The 24,053-nt window shown below is 39.5% G+C and overlaps 3 protein-coding genes across 3 annotated transcripts; all 3 read left to right on the top strand.

Annotated features, from left to right (window-relative positions):
* The first annotated feature begins 1,613 nt into the window (after nucleotides 1-1,613).
* ap3s2 (adaptor related protein complex 3 subunit sigma 2) lies at nucleotides 1,614-7,419 on the top strand. Its single transcript, XM_047041836.1, has 6 exons — nucleotides 1,614-1,787; nucleotides 2,161-2,252; nucleotides 4,930-5,041; nucleotides 5,240-5,311; nucleotides 5,977-6,084; nucleotides 6,261-7,419. The coding sequence occupies exons 1-6, from the start codon at nucleotides 1,719-1,721 to the stop codon at nucleotides 6,384-6,386; spliced, it is 579 nt and encodes a 192-aa protein (XP_046897792.1). The 5' UTR covers nucleotides 1,614-1,718; the 3' UTR covers nucleotides 6,387-7,419.
* A 143-nt stretch (nucleotides 7,420-7,562) lies between these two features.
* LOC124482199 (aminopeptidase N-like) lies at nucleotides 7,563-17,391 on the top strand. Its single transcript, XM_047042626.1, has 21 exons — nucleotides 7,563-7,787; nucleotides 10,340-11,081; nucleotides 11,238-11,380; nucleotides 11,540-11,682; nucleotides 11,772-11,898; nucleotides 12,033-12,187; nucleotides 12,278-12,391; nucleotides 12,551-12,694; nucleotides 13,458-13,523; nucleotides 13,655-13,720; nucleotides 13,813-13,988; nucleotides 14,101-14,177; nucleotides 14,370-14,503; nucleotides 14,592-14,647; nucleotides 14,725-14,872; nucleotides 14,982-15,073; nucleotides 15,289-15,399; nucleotides 15,479-15,646; nucleotides 16,239-16,379; nucleotides 16,599-16,680; nucleotides 16,844-17,391. Exons 2-21 carry the CDS (start codon nucleotides 10,480-10,482, stop codon nucleotides 16,994-16,996), a joined length of 2,898 nt encoding a protein of 965 aa, XP_046898582.1. The 5' UTR covers nucleotides 7,563-7,787; nucleotides 10,340-10,479; the 3' UTR covers nucleotides 16,997-17,391.
* Nucleotides 17,392-17,795: 404 nt separating this feature from the next.
* Nucleotides 17,796-23,970, top strand: LOC124481725 (aminopeptidase N-like). Its single transcript, XM_047041911.1, has 20 exons — nucleotides 17,796-18,442; nucleotides 18,728-18,870; nucleotides 19,142-19,281; nucleotides 19,542-19,668; nucleotides 19,757-19,911; nucleotides 19,989-20,102; nucleotides 20,208-20,351; nucleotides 20,452-20,517; nucleotides 20,703-20,768; nucleotides 20,844-21,022; nucleotides 21,119-21,195; nucleotides 21,283-21,416; nucleotides 21,595-21,650; nucleotides 21,752-21,899; nucleotides 21,987-22,078; nucleotides 22,483-22,593; nucleotides 22,850-23,017; nucleotides 23,103-23,243; nucleotides 23,354-23,435; nucleotides 23,594-23,970. The coding sequence occupies exons 1-20, from the start codon at nucleotides 17,838-17,840 to the stop codon at nucleotides 23,756-23,758; spliced, it is 2,913 nt and encodes a 970-aa protein (XP_046897867.1). The 5' UTR covers nucleotides 17,796-17,837; the 3' UTR covers nucleotides 23,759-23,970.
* Nucleotides 23,971-24,053: the final 83 nt, after the last annotated feature.

Below are 24,053 nucleotides of genomic sequence, written 5' to 3'. Positions count from 1 at the left end.
CTGATTGCAGTAGTAGCCTAGGCAATGATTGAAACCAGTTAAGGTCAAAAAGCAATCTATAAGAGATGATTGCAGTACAATTTGAATACAGCTTAACTAGGCTATATAATATTAGTAATACATATTAGTAATATTATTAATTGACATTTTCCTAAATGGAATATTTCTGTACATTTTGGGGTGATGTTGGGCATTGGGATGTTACCAACAGCCAATTATGTTAACCAGGGTGATTTCAGATGTAGGCTATTCTAATCTTTTTCATTATAAAATCAGCATTTTAAGATGTAAAATTCATAAAATGATGTTACAATTTTCCTTGTTGAATTATGAATTTAATCCAACAGATTATTTGAGCAGGAGAAGAGGAAATGAGACAAGATACTTCTGACTGTAGGTGGTCTTTAATGCTGAGTGAGAGAGTAGAAGCCAGATAAAGCAGTCCCGTTGAAGAATCCCTGACAGTTTTGATTATCCCCATAATTATGAACTGCTTTCATCAGAGAGAAGAGCACAAAAGCATTATTTGAACGCCACCGATTACCTCAACTCTGGCGAGGCGAGTTAAGCTTCCGTCACATTCCTGCAATTACCGCACGGGGAAAAAAATAAATGAACTGAATATCAGTGCCCACCCAAGACTACAAATACAGTGAGTCACCCTTCAACAAGTACGCACTGTACCAACATGACCCCCTTTTGCCCAGTAAATGTTGTGCCTGTCCACTTCCATTTGTTAAGTCCTCATAAAAGTACCGGCAGGCCCACCTACCTTGACCGCCTCTGATGGTTTAATTCTCTCACTGCACTCATGTGGAAATAAACGTGTTTACCACCAATGGGTCACACATGCTAATGAGCGTCTGTTTGTTTTTCACTGTGTTCATGCAGGAGGAATGGAATTTTTGGGAAAACAGGGAAAAAATAATAGATGATGTTCACAGCCTAATGAACATGTTTTAAAGAGAAAATTGTGGACAATAAATCTGAGGACATTGTTGTTGTTTTGTTTTTCCTTATTTTGTGTAAAATCCAGATTTTTAGTGTGTACTGAAAACAATACAATTTAAGATCGGTTGAATACTTACCTCAATATCATTTAAATATTATTTAAACTGTAGGCCTATATTTGTAAATATTCAAAATATGAAGGTTTTTACAGATTACGTCTAATTCCACATGCAAATAATCTTTTCACCTAATAACAGGGTCTGTCTTTACGTGACTCTATTACATGCAAACAGTTATGGCAGAAAATATTGGTTACCAACACATTTTTTATATTAAAAGGTCGCTGAAAGATTTTATTTTTCAGGAGATGCATATTTCCTATCTTACCAATAGAGGTCCCTGTAAGCATTTAAGAAAACTTTTCATTACCTCATGCTACAATGTACAGCCCAGTTCACAAACGCATCCTTCTGTCTTCTCTGAGAAATAACACGTGTTTTTTTTTTTTTTTTTACTGGAGTGGATTGCTGACATCAATGTAATACCAAGCCATTTTCAATGAATTATTTTCATTTCAAGAAATGCTTTTTGATTCGAGTGGTTTGTGCGCGCGCTCCGCGAGGGCGTGCTTTTTCAGATGGGGGTGCATCTGGGAGCACAACACCGGAAACGACCGAACACATCCGCCAGCTGTCAGGCAAGCTACTACAGTTAGCTAACAACTCATCTCTTGTGACTTCTGAATTTATCTTACTTATCAGTGAAATATGATCAAAGCTATTTTAATATTTAACAACCATGGGAAACCACGGCTCATTCGATTTTACCAATATTTTGTGAGTACTGATATAGACGATGCTTTTGTCCACCAAGTCAAGTGAATACTACAGGCTTGCTAACGTTAGCTTTGCACACTACCGGCTCGGATGATATGATCTTTTATGAATGATGTGATCACCCACTGTGTTATAGGAATAGATACAGATATACTAGCTAGTTAGGAACTATCCATCTGTATGGAACAGATACAGGTATCCCGTGCTAGTCGAAATGCTAAAGTAACGCTAGTTAGCTGGCTTGCTATCATGCCGTTTCTTTAGATAGCACTAGCTAATTAGCTAGTTATTCATCTGTCATTTTAAGTTTTTGCTTTGACTGTTTAACCAGCAATCCTAGACATAAAGCTAGCTATTATTTTCGTTTGTTTAGGCGGAAGATTTGCAGCAACAGATCATTCGAGAGACATTCCATTTGGTGTCTAAGAGGGATGACAACGTCTGCAACTTCTTGGAGGGCGGAAGGTAGCCACTAACAATCTTTCAGCTCCTAGATAGACAAAGCAGTTAAACTGCACACGAACAAACGGTAACGTTATGAAGTTAACAAACTGGCTGTGTCGATCATTTCAGCAACAGTTCTCTCCACACTACTAGTCTAGCTATCTGGCAACGGTGTCGTACCCCAACAATCACAAAATAATCTTCTTGTACTTGGTTTAGAGTTCTGCTCCCTTCAAGTTGAAGGGAGCAGTGACTTAAACAATTTGCACTGCCATTAAATATCGACAGAGAGGCAGCTAAATCTTTTTTTGCGTTTTGGACGTCCATATGGACGTCCATAGACTGACGGCGATGGCTGCTGATCTTTGCATGGATGGACGGACGGCGATGCTGTTCAGAGTGCCGTCCATAGAGGGAGCATATATTTTGGACGGCGTCATAGCCGTCCATATGGACGGCGATGCTGTTCAGAGTGCCGTCCATAGAGGAAGCAGATATTTTGGACGGCGATGGATTAGCAGGGACGTCCCTCGTGCCGTCCATAGAGGGAGCAGATATTTTGGACGGCATCATAGCCGTCCATATGGACGGCGATGCTGTTCAGAGTGCCGTCCATAGAGGGAGCATATATTTTGGACGGCGATGGATTGAATGTTTAGCAGGCTGTTGAGCTAACAGAACTGCCGAAGGCTACCATAGCATGTAGCTAGCTACATTAACTTTGGATGACTCAATCTTTTGTCAAGTTAATTTGTATGAATTGCATGTTAGTGCAATATTTACGCCTTTATTCTGTTTTTTTTACATAATCAGCAGTATGATCTCATGACAATATAGACTTGAAAAACAATATGTTATGGTTTGGGTTTGCCTATAGGCTACATATATTTTAATTATTTCGAGAATTGTTAATAAAGACTCATTTAAAATTTTAAAATTTGGAGTGTTAGGCCCATAGGCTATTACGTTTTGCATTTGTCTCCGCTCAAAGTGGTTCGTGCGCAACATTGGAGCTACTGACTGGTGGCTCCAAATCCACCCATAAAACACTTTAAACTGACGGCTTCAAAGACCTAAAGGGCAATGTATTTCATAGGGTCATAACACAATGTTAAAATCTTAATTGAGTCTTTATTAACAATTCTCGAAATATTTAAAATATATGTAGCCTATATCTAGGCAAACCCTAACCATAACATATTGTTTTTCAAGTCTGTATTGTCATGAGATTATATTGTTGATTGGCCTACTTTTGTATGTTAAAAATAAAATAAAGGCGTAAATATATAGCCTTCACTTAAATGCAATTAATACAAAATAACGTGACAAAACTTATTGAGTCATCCACGGTTGCTGTAGCTACATTCATGGTAGCCTTTGACGGCTTTGGTTTGGCTCAACACATCGTATTGTGTTTTGCATTGGTCTCCGCTCCAAGCGAGTGTTTGTTGTTTTGCGTTTGTCTCCGTGCGCAAAGTTCGTGCGCAAGATTGGAGCTACTGACTGGTGGCTTCAAATCCACCCATAAAACACTTTAAACTGACGGTTTAAAAGACCTAAATGGCAATGTATTTCATAGGGTCATAACACAATGTTAACATTTTAAATGAGTCTTTATTAACAATTCTCGAAATAATTAAAATAAATGTAGCCTATAGGCAAACCCAAACCATAACATATTGTTTTTCAAGTCTATATTGTCATGAGATCATACTGCTGATTATGTAAAAAAAACAGAATAAAGGCGTAAAAATTGCACTAACATGCAATTCATACAAATTAACTTGACAAAAGATTGAGTCATCCAAAGTTAATGTAGCTAGCTACATGCTATGGTAGCCTTCGGCAGTTCTGTTAGCTCAACAGCCTGCTAAACATTCAATCCATCGCCGTCCAAAATATATGCTCCCTCTATGGACAGCACTCTGAACAGCATCGCCGTCCATATGGACGGCTATGATGCCGTCCAAAATATCTGCTCCCTCTATGGACGGCACGAGGGACGTCCCTGCTAATCCATCGCCGTCCAAAATATCTGCTCCCTCTATGGACGGCACTCTGAACAGCATCGCCGTCCATATGGACGGCTATGACGCCGTCCAAAATATATGCTCCCTCTATGGACGGCACTCTGAACAGCATCGCCGTCCGTCCATCCATGCAAAGATCAGCAGCCATCGCCGTCAGTCTATGGACGTCCATATGGACGTCCAAAACGCAAAAAAAGATTTAGCTCCTACTGTATCGACATCTAAAAGCCTTTATCGAGTCCATTGAAAACTATAAAATAAAAGCAAATGCAGTGGAGTTGTGGTGTTTACACAGTACTGATAGCTTTAGTAGTTACTCAAGTCATCCTGAGTTTGCCTAGTTATAAATAACAACTGTTTTAGACATTTAGAAACTTTGTGTGCACACAAGGAACAGCAGACAAGTAGGGGGATGGGCCTTTTGGCCTTGATTTTCAGAATGACATCATCCTAACCATAAACTATGATATGAGAGACATCTCATTGTACAGTTAATGAGCATTTAACTGCTGAGAAGGATGGTTGTAGCTCAGTGGTAGAGCAGGTGACTGTGGATCAAGAGACTCATTGCTTTAAATGAAAGGCCTTCATATTAAAAAGTATACATTATCACTAGTCACAGCAGACATGCTGTGTTTTGTCTAACTTTGTTTTGTCTCTGTCTACAGTCTAATTGGCGGCTCAGATTACAAGCTGATATACAGACATTATGCCACACTCTACTTTGTGTTTTGCGTTGACTCTTCAGAAAGTGAGCTTGGAATTCTTGATCTTATACAGGTGAGTTGCACTCCATTGCTGCTTGAGGCAATATACAAATCTGCTATCCTAAGACTTAACTTGACACAGGAGTAGGTTGTTGTGGAGTTGTTTCCTGCCAGTGTCGTTATGCATATTTTTGGAGTTTAAATAACAGTTTCATAACTGCAACTGATTCCAATTTTAAAAGCATGGTTTTGACATAGCCTATCATTACAGGTGTTTGTGGAGACCCTGGATAAATGCTTTGAAAATGTCTGCGAGTTGGACCTTATATTTCATATGGATAAGGTGAGGTCAAATAAATAAAATACATTCCTTCATCCTAAAAAGTTTGCTGTGTGGATACAAGGATTATTATGTGGTCCAACTCACATCTTTTCTAAATATCTGATATTTTTCAAATCAAGAAACCAATATGTCATTATATATATGTATTACTGTATGGAAACAGTAATATTAAGATGTGCATGGCTGTTGTAGAGTTCAGCAAGATAAGGTTAATGACAGTAGTTAACTATTGAAAAAAAAAATATATATATTTTAGACAATGCACAATTTGCTTCTCATAGAGGCGGTCTTTTTTTTTACTCTTCCTTACACAGCCTTGATGACCTAGTTGTGGGTAACAATAAAGGGCTGAGGAGGGCATATAAAACCCATCTTGATTTAATTGAACTCGGCAGGAAATTGAAGTCATGTGGCCCAGTGGTATTTGAGAGCGGTATTTGAAGTCAGTACTTTGAGCTGCAGAAAATATAAATGCCTTGTGGCGGAAACATGGAAAGAAATTACCCTGCTGGAAAGGGATTTAGGGTTACCCAGGACAGTGAGTGCTCTCAAGTGCAAGCATTGGTAATTCCAACCCTAGTATTAGTAGTATATTGACAAATCAACAAGTGCCTTTCTATCCCTTTCCCTATCAGCTGGAATTTGTTCATCTTTTCAATTTTCAGGTACACTACATTCTGCAGGAAGTAGTGATGGGTGGTATGGTGTTAGAGACCAACATGAATGAGATTGTGGCCCAAGTGGAACTACAGAACCGCATGGAAAAGTCAGAGGTGAGCATGGCCTCGTATCACCTGTTCTCCGTCAACCCCTTCTGTCATCATTAGTCAAAATGCGTGATTTACAATGACTCATTTCATTGGCAACAGTAGGCTAACCTTTTCCCAGATGATGTAGGTATTTTCTTGCGAAGAACATGTGTATTTTAATCCCTTGTGGTTTTGTTCAGGGGGGATTTTCTGCTGCTCCGGCACGTGCTGTCTCAGCTGTGAAGAACATGAACCTCCCAGAAATGCCACGTAACATCAATATAGGAGACATCAATATCAAAGTTCCCAGCCTGTCACCCTTCTGACCACAGAGAACAGCAGGCCATGCTGTCGGGCCATAGGAGAGATTCCTCTCTCACAGTCTGCTCTAAAGATGTAATGTGCTACTGATCAATCAGGCTAACTGATAATATTCTAGAAATGAGAGTATTGATTATTTTGTCTTTAAGATGAAACCGTAACCGCTTTTTCTGCAGTCATTCATTTATACCTGTGGGCAGGTGTATGTAGCATAATTCTTCCTGTACATTTCAATTCAGATTTCTCCAGTTTTGTGATTTGCACAGCATTTGCAGGTTTTGCTTCAAAACTTAGAGTAGCAAAAATGTCATTTTTGTTTTGTATTTGGTGTCATGTTAATCAGTTGTGGTTCATTGTACAATTAGTCACTGTTTTATAAGAACGGTCACATATGTTAGTGTGTTGGGTTGTTGAGCTTTTTTCTTTGTATAATTTGTCCAAAGCTATTACTGTGTTTCCAGCTTTTGTTACAACAATCCTCACTTTTGTCTGTTGAATTAACCTGATTTATTAGAATCTACTCAATTTGTGTCCAGACATAAGCCTGTACATTTATATTTAACTAGGTCAATGTGTTTCAACACTAACTATAATCCAAGTGGAACATATGTCATATTTTTCTTTTCCTTTTTCTAAATATTGACATTTTTCCCATACCATTTCAGTTTCTGCCACACAATTATGACAATACAATTTAGTCATGTCTGGAAAGATTTATTTGGATTTGAAACCTCCATGCAACATCGCTGAATAGAGACAACAAGCATACCTTTACTATGTGCTATTTAATTAGACAATTATATGCATTCAAGCCAGGGCCATGGTTGTATCTACTATACAATATTTTTATGATAAAAAAATGTATACTTTACAACATTTCTAGGAAAAGGTTATTTAAAATGCATGCGCTATATAAAGGTTCCTTGCATTGTAAAACTGACAGTTGACAGAATTCTACTGGTGAAAAGGCTCAGCTATATGATACAGTAAGAGTTATTATAATATACTTGAAAATAAAGAAGTTGTTTGAAGTAGCTAGTTGCTGTGCTGTCTTCTTGCATACTTGTTGAACATGTACAGTTGTACATTTTGTACCATATGGCGTGATTCCTTCTCCTTCCCATGGGTTACAATCTTTAACCACAGTGAGATCACTGGTTTGTTCATACATTCTTTCACTCCCCCTCTCACTGAAGCCCTTGTAGGATGGTGTTTTTTTCAATCCTCACATCTTTCTAGTGTAGTACTAGGAAACACTGGAAGCCCCCCCCCCTCATTCTCACAGATGGGAATTTAGGGAGAGAGTCTTAAGTATGCTTCACATCAGCCACATCATTTTAGCTTCATGTTCTTTTTAAAGGCATACTTGCATTGGATATCCAGCTGTAACTACAGTACAGGAACTGGTATGGGTTGTTTTCTAACATATAAGTAGGAAATCGTTTTGTTATGCACTCTAGCTTACATTACCTGCATGGTGTTTGAGGTTGAATTGTATAATTCCCAACTGAGTTAATGTACATTGACAGTATCAGTGTCTTAGCTGCAGGGAAGTGTAGTTGATTACTGTTAGTGTTCTAAATTAGATTTTCACTGACTCTTATATTCTGCTATAACTCAAAATGTCTGATGAACCATGTTAGATTTGACCAGTTCCACATGTGTTGCAACTGTGATTCTGTTTCATGTGTGAGCGGTTGCTATCGTAAACATGTTTGTTTTTGTTGAATCGAAGCTTCACGGGAACACCAGGTGTTAACAGTTACAATCAGTTCACTCTGAAAAGCCCCAGATTTCCTGGAATCCAGATCCCTAGAAAAATCATGGTGAACAGATCCTTTCTGAGGCAGTGGTCCCTCTGTTAGAAACATTATGGAAACTGCATACAGGACATGAACACACCGAGGATAAGGACAAAACTCACATTTAGGAATTCTTTGTAGGATAGCAAAGCTTTCAGATGGATATTATGCCAGCCATATATACATATTTCATTTGAATATAATCATACAAAAAGATATGAACAAAATATGTTCACATGACAAATAATATTCCCAGACGTTTATTCAAAACTATTTTTTGGTCTGTTTATTGAAAGTTTCAATAAAAAATAAGACACAGTTAAATTCAGAGATAAATACTATTTGATCTTCTTGACTCCATCTTTGATTTTTGTAGCTCAGTCAGTCCAAGAATAGCAATATTCATTATATAGTGTGCTCTCCCCTCTACTCTACAACTGACCTGTATTTGGTCTTTGGCCTGTGGGGATAGCGAAATGAAATGATTACTAGTGTGCAGTATAATACAAGGAAAATATTAAGACAATTCTTTCTCATCTCACAGTGTGCGAGTGACCTTGGGTTTTTCATTGTTTAATAGGGAGTTCACAGAGGGCACCAAATTTGAATCATGAGACCTCAGCACTGTTTTCTACCAAGTGATATATCTGCACTCACACAACATCCTCCAATGAAGGGGCAGAAAAATGTGGTGTTTAAGGAGTGAGAAGAGTTCAACTGGGTTACTGATCACACACCTCTCTCATTGCATTGTTTCTCTAAGGAAGTATTGTGACTTTTGTTCCTAAGAAAAACACTCCCACTCTCAAACCTGAACCTCTGTTTCATCAGCCCTTGGTTAGGTCACATGTTTTGGATTAAGGTTTTCTTACTTACCATCTAGGTAGTTGTATATTTATTGTTGGGATCTTAGGCAGTTTATGAAATGGAATGTTACAGTAGTTGTTCCATCGTTGTCTAAAACAACAATGCAGGAATTTCTGAAAGACATTCCCACATTCTTGCTAACTTTGTTTCTACTATCCATTCTTGTATTTTTATTTTGATGACATACAATGCTCAAATGGGTATCCGCTATAATTTTTTCGCTTTAAAACCTTTTTTTTGTGTGTGAACTCAGTGAACCAACCGGACCATGTTGGTTACAGTGTGTTTCTTATTAACTGGATTCTTCAGGGAGATGTTTGAACAGATCATTGACAACTACCCCTCGAGTTTGTTTAGTCTCAGCTAGAGACTGGATGAAGTTCTTTTCATTTTTGCCAGATGTTAAGGGTAGGTTAGCAAAAGGTTGTGAGGCATACTATTTGGCTGGCATACCATTCTACCATTTTGGCTACAAATAGCAGGAATTGCTGAATCATATACTATATTTATGATTGTTCATTAACCATTTTCCCCCCAACAACCATAGCTAATGTTTGTGATTTCTAGGGATTTCTGGGTGCCTTTGAAGCATTTTGGAGAGAAAGCTGTGCCTATCACACCTACAATAAGTACAAATTCAAGTTCAATAGGTCGGTTTACTTAGTATAATAAAAAGGATGTGGGTAAAATTAATGCATCCCAGTTTTAAACACTAATCTCTATTTATGTAACTGTGTTGTGCCTAATTAGCCTTTATCATTGTTCATAATTAATATGTACTGGATATGATTAATAGAGTGCCTACAAGATTGCTTTATGACATTATCAGAACATGAAATAATCTAATCAGTTATAAATGCTGCCTTTTACAACAAGATGTACTGTGTCATGGATCAAAGTGGCTCTTTAATGGTCAATGACTCATATGCTTGCTTTAGGAAGAGAAGATGACTCTACATGTGTTGTAGTGTTTCTTTGGTTTTCTGGTGGCTCAGCAGTAACCCAAAAAACAAAATGTTCACAGTCAGCAGATTGTGGCAGAGGATGTGAATCTTAAAGCAACATGTCCTTCACAGGTTCCTTGATACTCAAAACTCTTACTCAACTCCGGGAAATGGAGTCCATAATGTCTCATCTTCATTGGAACACACAGGTTTCCATGAAACTGTACATTGCGTATGAACGTTTACAACACTAGACACAGACTGGATAGAAAAGACTTGTAGTCATAAAGTTCTTACACTGCAATATTTCCAAATTTACTCATTTCTTCTTTTCTCCTCCCCTAGGCATTTGATACGGGAGAAAGCTTATTGGCCACCCCAAACTATGCCATGTTCATAGATCAACCATTGACTAAAGAGAGGAGTGACAAAATATCCAAAACATTAGATAGTCCTCCACATATCTGTGTTGACCGAAGCTGAACATGGGGAAAGGCTACTATATCAGCAAGAAATTTGGATTGGCAGGAATTGTGTTAGGTGGTGCATCTTTGGCCACCATTATAGCCTTGTCAGTTGTATATAATGAGGAAAAGGCCAAGAACAGTAGTGGACCAGGGGATGGAGCACTGGGGAGCACCCCTCTGCCAACAATCCCAACCCCAGAAAACCATGACGGAGTCTGGGACCGCTACCGGCTGCCTGACTCTTTAGCACCCGTCTCCTACAATGTAACTTTGTGGCCTCGACTGCAGATGAACCCAGATGGCCTCTACATCTTCACAGGACATTCGACTGTGGTTTTCAAGTGTGTGAAGGAGACAGACCTGATCCTCATTCACTCTAACAAGCTTAACCTGACCCTGTTTGAAGGACACCATGCCAAACTGACTGGGATAGGTGGAGCTACGGCACCTACTATACAAAAATCTTGGCTGCAACAGAGAACAGAGTACCTTGTTATTGAGTTAAATGGAAAACTGGCTGTTGGAAAGATCTATGTACTTAACACAGAATTCCAAGGAGAGCTTAGCGATGATCTGGAAGGATTCTACAGGAGTGAATACATTGAGGATGGCCTCAAAAAGTAAGAATACTAATGTATTTTACATTAAGCATTTTAAAATAATACAAATTTTATATTAAATTTATATTTTTAAGTCTTAATTGTGAACTTTTGAAACATTGGGTGGATGGATGTTTGTTCTATGTTCTAATATTTACTTTGGACTATTATCTACAGAATTGTTGCTACTTCGCAGATGCAGGCAACGTACACCAGGAAAACATTCCCATGTTTTGATGAGCCGGCAATGAAAGCAATCTTTAACATCACCCTTATCCATGACCACGGGACTGTGGCCCTGTCCAATGGAAGGGAGACTGGTTAGTTAATGTACTTCGGTCATTGCTTTCAAATGCAGTGTAACATTTGGCATGACTTGTTGCACAACTAAAGAACATAATAACTGACAGAAATAATGTTTACAGTTAGTTTTACTTTCCATCTTGAAGGGTTTTACTCTTTCCTCTCACTTCTCCTAGATGTTGCAAACACAACCAAAGACGGCAAAGAGGTCACTGTAACAACATTTGAGCCAACAAGCAGAATGTCAACGTATCTACTAGCATTCATTGTCAGTGACTTTGCCATGATTGATGGATCAACGAAAGACAGCCCTATTGTGGTAATACAAATCTAGTTGTTACAGGGCCTGGAAGATACATTAAGCAGTTATCACTGAGGTAAATCTACAAATCAGTTTGGCTTTTGCAGGTTCGAATCTGGGCCCGCCGAAAAGCAATCTTGGAAGGACAAGGACAATATGCCTTGCAAGTTACAGGACCAATACTTACATTTTATGAAACATACTACAATGCTAGCTACCCGCTCTCCAAATCTGGTAAGTTACATGTCGTGTTGTCTCCTCACTTAATAAATCACATCCTCCTGATGAACAGTAACTCCTTTGGTAGAGGAAACATCTAGAGTTGAACAAAGATGAACGAATACAGGGAAATGTCTTGTTTAATTCAGACCAGATTGCCCTGCCTGACTTCAATGCTGGAGCAATGGAAAACTGGGGTTTAGTCACTTACAGAGAGACTGCTCTCCTCTACGACCAAACCATCTCCTCTAACGGAAACAAAGAAAGAGTAGTGACTGTTATCTCCCACGAACTCGCTCACATGGTACTGTATGTTCTGCTAGTTGCAATATTTAAAATCCCTTCCTGTGGAGACACGTCTGCTGGTGACTGAGTGTGGTGTTTCCCTCTGCAGTGGTTTGGGAACCTGGTGACGTTGCGATGGTGGAATGACTTATGGCTGAACGAGGGCTTTGCCTCCTATGTGGAGTACCTCGGGGCTGACCACGCAGAGCCTACTTGGAACATGGTGAGACCCATCCGCCACCTCCATTACTCTCAGTCTGTACAAGTCGTGAAAACAACCAAGGTTCCAACACTTAGCAAACATGATCTCTAAAGTCTCTCTTTGAAGAAGCCATGGTGTGTGCAGACATTTATCTCACTTCGCCTGTGCCTCCCTTGACAGAAAGATCAGATCTTACTGAATGACATCCACAAGGTGTTTGCTGTGGATGCCCTGGCATCTTCTCACCCTCTCTCCCGCCGAGAGGAGGAGGTGAACTCTCCCGCTGAAATCAGCGAGATGTTCAACACCATCTCCTACAGCAAGGTTCTGTCCTCTTACACACATCCACTACAGCAAGGTTCTGTCCTCTTACACACATCCACTACAGCAAGGTTCTGTCCTCTTACACACATCCACTACAGCAAGGTTCTGTCCTCTTACACACATCTCCTACAGCAAGGTTCTGTCCTCTTACACACATCCACTACAGCAAGGTTCTGTCCTCTTACACACATCCACTACAGCAAGGTTCTGTCCTCTTACACACATCTCCTACAGCAAGGTTCTGTCCTCTTACACACATCCACTACAGCAAGGTTCTGTCCTCTTACACACATCCACTACAGCAAGGTTCTGTCCTCTTACACACATCCACTACAGCAAGGTTCTGTCCTCTTACACACATCCACTACAGCAAGGTTCTGTCCTCTTACACACATCTCCTACAGCAAGGTTCTGTCCTCTTACACACATCCACTACAGCAAGGTTCTGTCCTCTTACACACATCCACTACAGCAAGGTTCTGTCCTCTTACACACATCCACTACAGCAAGGTTCTGTCCTCTTACACACATCCACTACAGCAAGGTTCTGTCCTCTTACACACATCCACTACAGCAAGGTTCTGTCCTCTTACACACATCTCCTACAGCAAGGTTCTGTCCTCTTACACACATCCACTACAGCACATCTACTAAGATACACTCGTGGGTGTAGCAAATTATAAAGGAAGATGCACAATTTTGATGAACCGTCACACAATAAGTTGCTAAATTTTAAGACAAGCTTTCTGTTGTGTTATACCAGGGGGCAGCAGTGCTCAAGATGCTTTCTGAGTTTCTCAGTGAGCCTGTGTTTGCCAGAGGACTGAGTGTGAGTGTCACAACTCTTAACAAATTAACCGGATTCACACATTCATTAGAGAATCTGGACACACACACACACACACACTAACAGCTCTCCAAACAATTTAAATAGTTAATTGTTTCTCCTTCTCTCCGTAGTCATACCTGAATGAGTTTGCCTTTAACAACACGGTGTACACTGATCTCTGGGATCATCTTCAAAAAGTAAGATGAAAATCACACATAAATTAAACATTGAAATGATTTGACTACATATGGGTTGCTTTAAGATAATGATTCTGTCTGCGTTTTCACAGGCAGTTAGAAATACTCCTGGCATGAGTCTCCCATGCACCGTACAGGACATCATGAACCGCTGGACCCTCCAGATGGGCTTCCCTGTTGTCACCATTGACACTCACACAGGACTCATTACCCAGAAACACTTTCTTCTGGATCCTGATTCTGTTGTGGAAAGGCCATCTGAATTCAAGTATAGTTGATCTAGAGTACTGAAGGGGTTGCCTTTTCCCAAAATTTTACTGAGCAACTGAAAACAGAAGGTTGGTTTTCCTTCTATCTAAGCATTTCCCTTCTGTCTCTAGTTATACCTGGTTTATCCCCATGAAATGGATGAAAAAAGGAGGTTTTTCTGAGCAACACTGGCTTCTCCAGAAAACAGGTGCCAGTATCTAATGCCAGTATCTCTCATCTTCATGTCACATAATAAATAAAGTTAGAGGAAATTATTTGGATGCATTACCCCCTTCTCCCCTCTCACCCCCCTTCCCAGTCCAGATAATATTTCATCAACAGAATGTTTAAATGGAAACAGCACAAGTCATGGTTATGTGTTTATTTTTGGTACAAACAGGCACTCACCCTCCACTCAAGACCAATGAAAATGAATGGATACTGGCCAACGTAAACGTTTCTGGATACTACAGAGTAAACTACGACCCCGACAACTGGGAACGCCTGCTTAATCAACTGAGTACAAACCATCAGGTGACAAACTTGCCAAAGCAGAAAATACCTTTATTATCATAATTTTCTAACAGTATTATCATTCTTCATCCTACCATCTTTTCTGCAGGTCATTCCTATACTCAACCGTGCTCAGATAATAGATGATGCTTTCAATCTTGCCAGGTGCGGAAACATCTATTTACAATCCTCCAAGATCCCAGTTACTTGTATTACTAAATCAACCTTGTTTGTACCTCAAGGGCTAAGGTGATCAACACAACATTGGCTCTGAGAACCACAAAGTATCTTTCCCAGGAAAGAGATTATATTCCATGGGAGTCTGCGCTGAGAAACCTGAACTACTACATCCTCATGTTTGACCGCACTGAGGTCTTTGGGTCTCTGCAGGTATGGTCAATGTCATTAGACAAGGTTAGAATACATTATAACTGTTGTTGTATTCCTATAATATTTTTCTGGATTCTTCAATATTCCTAAATCATTATTTTCTCCGAAGGCATACCTCAAGAAACAAATTAGACCTCTTTTTGAACACTTCAGAACTATTACATCAAACTGGACAAGAGTACCTACAGGCCACAATGACCAGTACGATCAAAGACACTCATATTTTTCATTTATAGATACAAAGATCAATTATAGCATTTATAATTTGCACACATACAGTAACTGTACTATATTTATCTATTACCTGAAACTTTAGATATACAGCGAGTTATTCTACCGTATGTTGAATATGTATACGATGACAATTTTATGTATGGTCCTTCCTGAATCTATTCCCACTTGTTTTCATGATTTAGGTACAATCAGATCAATGCCATATCAATGGCATGCAGAATGGGAGTCGAAGGCTGTAGGAGTCTCACTCAAAGCTGGTTCAGACAGTGGATGCGAGACCCAGACCACAACCCGTGAGCACAAAGAATAATGATCTTGATAGACATCAGACAAAGCACTATGGGATATACTCTAATTCGATTGTGTCAACAGGATTCATCCTAATCTGAAGACGGTGGTGTACTGCAATGCCATAGCAGCAGGGGGAGTGGAGGAGTGGGACTTTGCCTGGAAAATGTCAAAAAAAAGCACGGTGGCCACTGAAGCTGCCAAACTCAGGTCCTCACTAGCCTGTGCCAAGGCACCCTGGCTGTTGAATAGGTACAGCACAGTTCAGATATGCACCTGTGATTTATGGATCCAGTCGCTGTTGTGGAAATTGTTGTCTGTTTCAGGGAGAAAGGTGTGACTAAAAGTTTGGGGTTTGGGGTTGCAAGTATTAGACAACCAGCTGTACAATAAAATAATAATGATCTGTTCAAACACATGGTGGTAGTAGCAACGTCTCTCTTTGAGGCATGAAAGTATTTGTGAAAAGAGAAAAATGAAGACAACACACAGCCAACAGATGTCTGTTATTCAATCAGTTGAACACTACATCATAGATATGTGTCTGTCATCAGTACACAAGATATGTTACAGTCAGAACATATTCTGTATATATCATAAATTAATGAAAAATAATACATTATCCAGGAACAGATAATAAGGCAATAGCTAATCTACTTATTGTGATTAACACAACAACTTAAAAAGTCTTGATTCCTCCCTTACCATAAATAATTCAAACTTTTTATTCACCTTCAGTATTTGAGGAAATTGAGACTGCGTTCAGGGTTTAATAAAATCACATACTATGTACTTCCACACAGCATGTACACAATCAAGACGTTGAACTGTGTTACAATTACAGATATCTAGGGTACTCCCTGAATCCAGCTATGATTCGGAAGCAGGATGCCACCTCTACCATCCAGTACATAGCCAATAATGTGGTGGGGATGCCTTTGGCTTGGGATTTCCTTCGCGCTAAATGGAAGCACGTCTTTGAACAGTGAGTGAGAGTTATCATGATTCCCAATGAGCTCACTCTAGCAGGTACATTAACACGGTACTGAAATCTCATGTCAGCATTGACTCTTATCCCCCCACATTTATCTCTCTATCTCCCCTGTTATCTCTCTCTCTCTCTCTCTCTCTCTCTCTCTCTCTCTCTCTCTCTCTCTCTCTCTCACACACACTATCTCTCTGTCTCTCTTACTCTCCTCTCCAGGTATGGAGGAGGTTCATTTTCCTTCTCCAATCTAATCAGTGGTGTTAGCAGAAGATTCTCAACTGAGTTTGAACTTCAACAGGTACTTATGTATACAGGCACGACACCGTGGACTGTCTCATGGACTTTCACCATTGTAGCCCACTGAGCACTAGGTCTATGGTTTATGCTAAGTCGGGGTTCTATTTTACGATACAGATCCATCATGTTATGATTGTTCATACATTGCTTTTTTGTTATTGCAGTTAAAACAGTTCAAAGAAGACAATGCCCATGTTGGCTTTGGCTCAGGCACTCTGGCCTTGGAGCAGGCAATAGAGAAGACCACAGCCAACATCAAATGGGTTGCAGAGAACAAGGAACATGTGTTGAGGTGGTTTATAGATGAATCCAGTTGAACCCTGCCATGTGTGCACTTTGTAAAGTTACTGATATGTCAAGGACAACATCACATGATAACATGACAGAGGTCAGAAGATTGTCCTTACCTCAAAGTTTGTGCTTATTATGTTGCGGGGAAGAACATATTATGCCTTCATCAGATATACAGGTACCTAAATTATGTGGTTCAAAAGGTTTCGTTATTTTTCATTCACAATTGTTTGTATATTGTGTACATTATTCTATTCCTTTTTATGCAGTGATTTTATTGAAATAACATCGTTTAAGTAATGTAACCAATTGAACACTTTCAAAATCAATGTTTTCATTTGATTTTGTACATTTCTTTCAAGATGAAAATATTTTGATGTAAAAAGCTGTATTTGAATAAAGCACAAGATTTATAACGTTACAGTTGATGGTCAATATCTACTTTGAACTTAATCGTGAAACAGATTTAAAGTTTATACAACATGATGGCTGTAGAATTTGCCCAAAGTCACAAGTTGCTAATTTGGTAAAAATAAATAATTGTTGTAACAGTTCACAGTCCCAGTTCATCGCCATATGTTGCCATCAGTGAGGAGTATTTAGATGGTCCACACATACCTACACAATCTACACCGAAATTATGCAATTCATGCTGTGACACATCAGGAAACATTGGAATAAAAAGTCTAAAGTGCAGGAGGTATTTCACTTATCTTGTTCATCTTTATGACAGCTATTTCAAACTTTTAAATGATCCGAGCCGTTTAGATCAGCTATTAAGTCCTGTGGTTCCCCAAAGAGAGCATAAATAAGAAACAGATTCAACTCTCCGGTGCGTTCGTTGTTTGGCTGCCTCTGCTCGCAGCCATGGGGGAAGGATTCTACATCAGCAAGGTTTTGGGAGTCACGTTGATCATATTTGGTGTTGGAGCTGTGGCCACCATCATTGCTTTGTCAGTTGTTTATTCTCAGGAAAAGTCGAACAATGGGGTTGAGCCCACTAATGGGGAAGTTACACCCACCACAACTGCTTCTACCCCTACCACCCCGACAACCCCAAAGGAACCATGGGACCACTACCGGCTGCCTGACTCTTTGGCACCCGTCTCCTACAATGTAACTCTGTGGCCACGACTGCAGATAAACCCAGATGGCCTCTACATCTTCACAGGACATTCGACTGTGGTCTTCAAGTGTGTGAAGGAGACAGACCTGATCCTCATTCACTCTAACAAGCTTAACCTGACCCTGTTTGAAGGACACCATGCCAAACTGACTGGGCTAGATGGAGCTACTGCACCCAGCTTGATGAAAACCAGGTTGGAGGAGAAGACAGAGTACCTTGTAGTTCAGCTGAATAGTAAACTAACTGTTGGAAAGTCGTACGAGCTCTATACCGATTTTGTAGGAGAGTTGTCAGATGATCTGGGAGGATTCTACAGGAGTGAATATTTTGAGGACTCTGTGAAAAAGTAAGCATTGTGTGGCAACTCTTTCACATCTGATTTAATTACAATAAGAAAATTATAATTGTAACCTAAAATGTCAGGATTACCCAAATTAATATTGTGTAATAAGTCAAGTAAAACCTTCCTAATTTAGGTTACTCTACCAACTTACCGGTAAGATCAGAAAGCAAGTCTTTGAAATTCAACACGTCTTATCTTTCAAGGTCAACTTTGGTTTGAACCTTAGAAAAAGTCAAATCCGATATAAATCAACTCAGTTGTGACAATAGCTTGTTTTTGTTTTGTTAGAGTTGTAGCTACCACTCAAATGCAGCCAACAGATGCCCGAAAAGCCTTTCCGTGCTTTGATGAGCCTGCGATGAAAGCCATCTTCCACATGACCATCATTCATGATCATGGAACTGTGGCTCTGGCCAATGCAATGAATTACGGTAAGTGTTCTTCTGGCTGTTTGGATTGTCCCTCTTAGCAATGAACTCTAAATGGACATTTTAAAAGACTTGATATTCCTTTCCACATTCTAGTCGTTGTCTCTCTCAGTTTACAACAAACACTATCAAAGCTGCATTTAAAAACAAAAAAACGGAGCTGACAAGCTCAGAATGTTTGTGGTAGTTGAAAGTGCTATGGGATAGGTTAGGAAAATATGCAGGGTATGTGCAACTTCAGTTTTCCCTAACCCTTTTTTCGTTTCTCTTTTAGAACCAATAAACGTTACCATCGGAGGCCAGTCTCTCAGCCAAACCAGTTTCGAACCAACAGAGATTATGTCCACCTATTTACTGGCTTTTGTAGTCAGTGACTTCAGTTTTATCGGAACACCTGAAGGTGCTAAAGTTCTGGTAAATGCATTCCACTCTTCTCGTTTCTTCCTGTTTTTTTTTTTAAGTCTAAACGTTTCCATCAGTGATCATTGTTATTGAGCCAAACATTTCTGTTATGTTTCGTCAGCAAAAATGCATTTAGTTAAAGTAACATCTAGATTAAAGTCACTGTGCCTTTTTAAAATCGAATCAGGGTGAAATATTTTTGTAGTATGCTCTGTACTGCCTTCTAGTGAGACAAAAAAATCAGATCCAAGAGCGCTTCTCTTCTCTTCTAGATCAGAATCTGGGCACGCAGAAAAGCCATTGAAGAAGGTCAGGGACTTTACGCTCTTAATAAAACTGGGCCAATCCTGGAGTTCTTTGAAAAATATTATAACTCCAGCTACCCTTTAAACAAATCGGGTAAGACTTTGTGTTCATTTTAGTTGATTAATTTATTAATTTAAATCAGATTGTTTATAGGTAATTTAATGTTGACTGTCCTTTGCAGACCAGATTGCTCTACCTGACTTTAGTGCTGGAGCTATGGAAAACTGGGGCCTCATCACCTACAGAGAAACTGCCCTTTTATACAATCCTACAATGTCCTCCAATGGAGATAAGGAGTGGGTGGCCACAGTTATATCCCATGAACTGGCTCACATGGTAAGGTCAAATCTTCAAAGTAGATTGTTTACTTAGGACCATGTGCATTTGTGTACATTTGAATTATGTATCCACAGTGGTTTGGGAACCTGGTGACCATGAAATGGTGGAATGATTTATGGCTAAATGAAGGCTTCGCCTCCTATGTCTCCTATCTCGGAGCTGACTCTGCAGAACCTACATGGAACATTGTAAGCCTTAGTTGCTTAACTTGTATCTGTTGACACATATATAAGCAATAATTGATCGATTTAGCTTGGACACATTGTGTGTAACTTTTGTCAATTTTTATACAGAAAAATCTTATTGTCCTGAATGAAGTCCATGGTGTAATGGCTGTGGATGCCCTTGCCTCCTCCCACCCACTCTCATCCAAAGAGGAGGATATCATGAGACCTGAGCAAATCAGTGAGCTGTTTGACTCCATTACTTACAGCAAGGTGGAGTCTTGTTTCTACTTGGGATCTTTCACATGTTCCAACAAGCAGCTGTTATTCAATAAACAGAACTGAAGCACTTACCCTATGTTTTTTTCTGCAGGGTGCTGCTGTGTTAAGGATGCTTTCAGATTTCTTAACTGAGCCTGTCTTTGCCAAAGGACTTAGTGTGAGTATCACACTGTGATTGGATGAATGGTTAGGAACTGTGATTAAATAAATATTTATAAGCAGTTTCGCAATGCTCAAAGTCAGTCATATTCTGTAAAGTTTTCCAAAGCAGTTTCATTTCACTGGACCATGTTCTGCTGAGACATGTCAACACACAATCTAACGTGCAATAATCCTCCACAGACTTACTTGAATGAGTTTCAGTATGGCAACACTGTCTACACAGATCTTTGGAGGCATCTTCAAATGGTAATTTAAATATCTGTTTAATAACTGCTTCTTGCCCTTCATGTTCTGATACTGAACCAGTGCTTACATTAACAGGCAGTGGACAGCACTACTCCAAGCTTGGAGCTGCCACACTCTGTGGAAATCATCATGAACCGGTGGATCCTACAAATGGGATTCCCTGTGGTCAATATCAACACCAACAGTGGAGGCATTACCCAGAATCACTTTCTACTGGACCCCAACTCAGTTGTGGACAGACCATCTGAATTCAAGTAACTGCAATTAATGTAGAGTGATCACTGATAGACTCTTCTGACTGAAAGTAACTGTGTTATTGAATTTGTATGTTTGTTTGTGGATTTCCATAGTTATGAGTGGTTTGTTCCCATAAAGTGGATCAAAAACGGTGTAAATCAGAAACAGCACTGGCTACTCACAAAAACAGGTTCGTTTTTTCCACCTTCAAAATGAGGAAAGAATCATTTTGTAAAAGGTTTGTAATATAACAGTTTGTGACGTTGTCCTGGAATAGGTACTCACACACCAATGAAAACCACTGGAAGTGAGTGGGTGCTGGCCAATACTGACGTGTCTGGGTTCTATAGAGTGAACTATGACCTTACTAACTGGGAACGCCTCCTTACCCAGCTGGACACCGACCACGAGGTAACCCCCCCCCCCCCCCAAACACACACCTACACCTCCTCTCCCGCTCTTTGTATCTTTTGGTCTGTTCATCTAACTGTGACATACCATTACAGAATATTATGTTTTTCAACTGTAAAAAATAATTAATTAACAAAAAAAACTAATTTTCTTTCCCACCATTTTTCTTTCTTTTTAGAAAATTCCTTTGATCAACAGAGCTCAAATTATTGATGATGCTTTTAATCTTGCAAGGTGAGCTCCTTACCATTCCATACATTCCATTTAATTTCCAGGTTCATTTTTGAAAGGGACTGTTCTCATTTGTTTTCATTCCTCGTCATTATCCTCTTCAGGGCAAAGATTGTGGAGACCACACTGGCTTTGAGAACTACTAAATTCCTCCTCAAGGAGAGAGAGTATATGCCTTGGCAGACTACCCAGAGGAACCTGGACTATTTCATCCTCATGTTTGACCGTAGTGAGGTTTATGGACCTATGCAGGTAGATTAACATGACAAAATAACAAACTAATCGTGGACACTTGTGTATGTCCTTTAATCAAATATAACTGTTTTGTATAACCCTCAGGCTTACATCAAGAAACAAGTCACACCTCTTTTCAACCATTTTAAAAATATCACCACAAACTGGACAAAAATCCCTGACTCTCATACTGACCAGTAAGAGAAACCATCCATCAGAAGCAAATAGCTTAGAGTAACAATGTATACAACTTTTCATGGAGACAATACCTAGACAATACAATATAAGTAATACCTTTAGTGAAAACATTGTTGGCAGTTTGGAATAAGTAGGTAAATAAATGTTAACTACATGTCTACATACTTAAATAGCAGTTCCTATGTTACTATAATGTTGTAACTAAAGGTATTGCTGCATAGTTACATGCCAGTTATTATGACCTTCACTTTGAGTATTGTCAAATGTATTACATTTGTTATCGAATTATAAAGACTACATTTCATGTGGCTCAAATAATAATATAACTGTTGTCAAGTGCAAGTGTCTGAACAAAATGTTGACTTACAACATTCCTTAATTCCTTTATGTCTTACCTCCTCAGGTACAACCAAGTCAATGCCATCTCTTTGGCATGCAGTACTGGTGTGGAGGGATGTTCTGAGTTGACCACAGGCTGGTACAAACAATGGATGAACAATCCCTTGAATAACCCGTAAGTTGTTCTTACAGACTTTTCTCCAACCTACGTTGAATGTAGAGTGCAAATTATACAATGACAATCGGGGGGGGTCAACCTTTTCTCCAGGGTGTGTATCGACGCCCCCGACCTGTTGTTTTGACCTCTTTTGGGGGGGTCCAAGTCTTAATTAGAGTGGTCAGACCCCTCCAAACCCCGCCATAATTCGCACCCTTATGTGTAAGTGATTCAGAACATGACCATGCACCATCTAAGCATGTGGTTTGTCTAGGATTCATCCCAACCTGAGATCCACCGTGTACTGTAGTGCCATAGCAGCTGGAGGGGTGAAGGAGTGGGACTTTGGCTGGGACATGTACAAGAATGCCACCATAGCCTCAGAGGCCGACAAGCTGATGTCCGCTCTGTCATGTACAAAAGTGCCATGGCTACTGAACAGGTACATGGCTAGACTTTTCATCTTTATAATAAACAATTGTGTTTTTGGTGGCTACAAGCATGGCTTTAATGCTGTTTTATTTTAGGTATTTGGAATATAGCCTGGATCCAGAAAAAATTCGCAAGCAGGATGCTACTTTCACGATTGTTTATATTGCTGGCAATGTTGTCGGGCAGCCCCTGGCCTGGGACTTTGTCAGAGCTAAATGGGACTTTATATTCAATGAGTGAGTGACATTCAGCTAAATTCAATTATCCTCCTGTATGCTTACTGTCCATATCATCATTAACAAATGATGTTTCATGTTTTCTAACTCTCTCCTTTCTTTTCTTCTAGCTATGGTGGAGGTGGACTTTCATTTTCAAGGCTTATCGATGGTGTGACCCGACGTTTCTCAAACGAATTTGATTTAAAACAGGTACATAAAGGTCATTTTGTGGTTTAACTGATTTTACAAAAGCTTTAGGCAATTGTTGATATAGTATGGCCATTTCATGTGTGTGCTTGTCAACTGATTATGTGCTGACAAGAAGTGTCAACCAGAAGTTCTAATAGTTTCTCTCTGTTGCAACACAGTTGCAGCAGTTCAAGGACGAAAACATTGAAGGAGGCTTTGGTTCAGCCACACTGGCATTGGACCAAGCCCTGGAGAGAACCAGAGCTAACAAAGAGTGGGTGACAGAGAACAGGGAGCAGGTGCTTAAGTGGTTCACTGATGAATCTACTTCAGCTGCTTACTAACCGCAGTAAGATCCCAACTTAAATTATGCAGTGACATATCTAATTTGTGGACCATGTTTCATACTTTGACAGTTATATTTCTACATTATTCCTATTCTATGGAGATGTTGGTTGCATATGAATATGTTTATACCTATTATGAATGTAACATTCACCCCAAATTCATTGTATGATTAGTTTTCTCCCAATAAAGTCTTTATTTTGACATGTAAGATATTAAGTATTTTTCCATGAAGATGTTTGTTCACTAAAACTATAAGCTATAATTTCTATTGACATTTCTGGGAGCGTATTT

Source organism: Hypomesus transpacificus, chromosome 19 (assembly GCF_021917145.1).
Source record: "Hypomesus transpacificus isolate Combined female chromosome 19, fHypTra1, whole genome shotgun sequence".
NCBI lineage: Eukaryota > Metazoa > Chordata > Actinopteri > Osmeriformes > Osmeridae > Hypomesus > Hypomesus transpacificus.
Note: the sequence above shows the minus strand (reverse complement) of the source record. Positions and strands in the feature narration are given on the sequence as shown.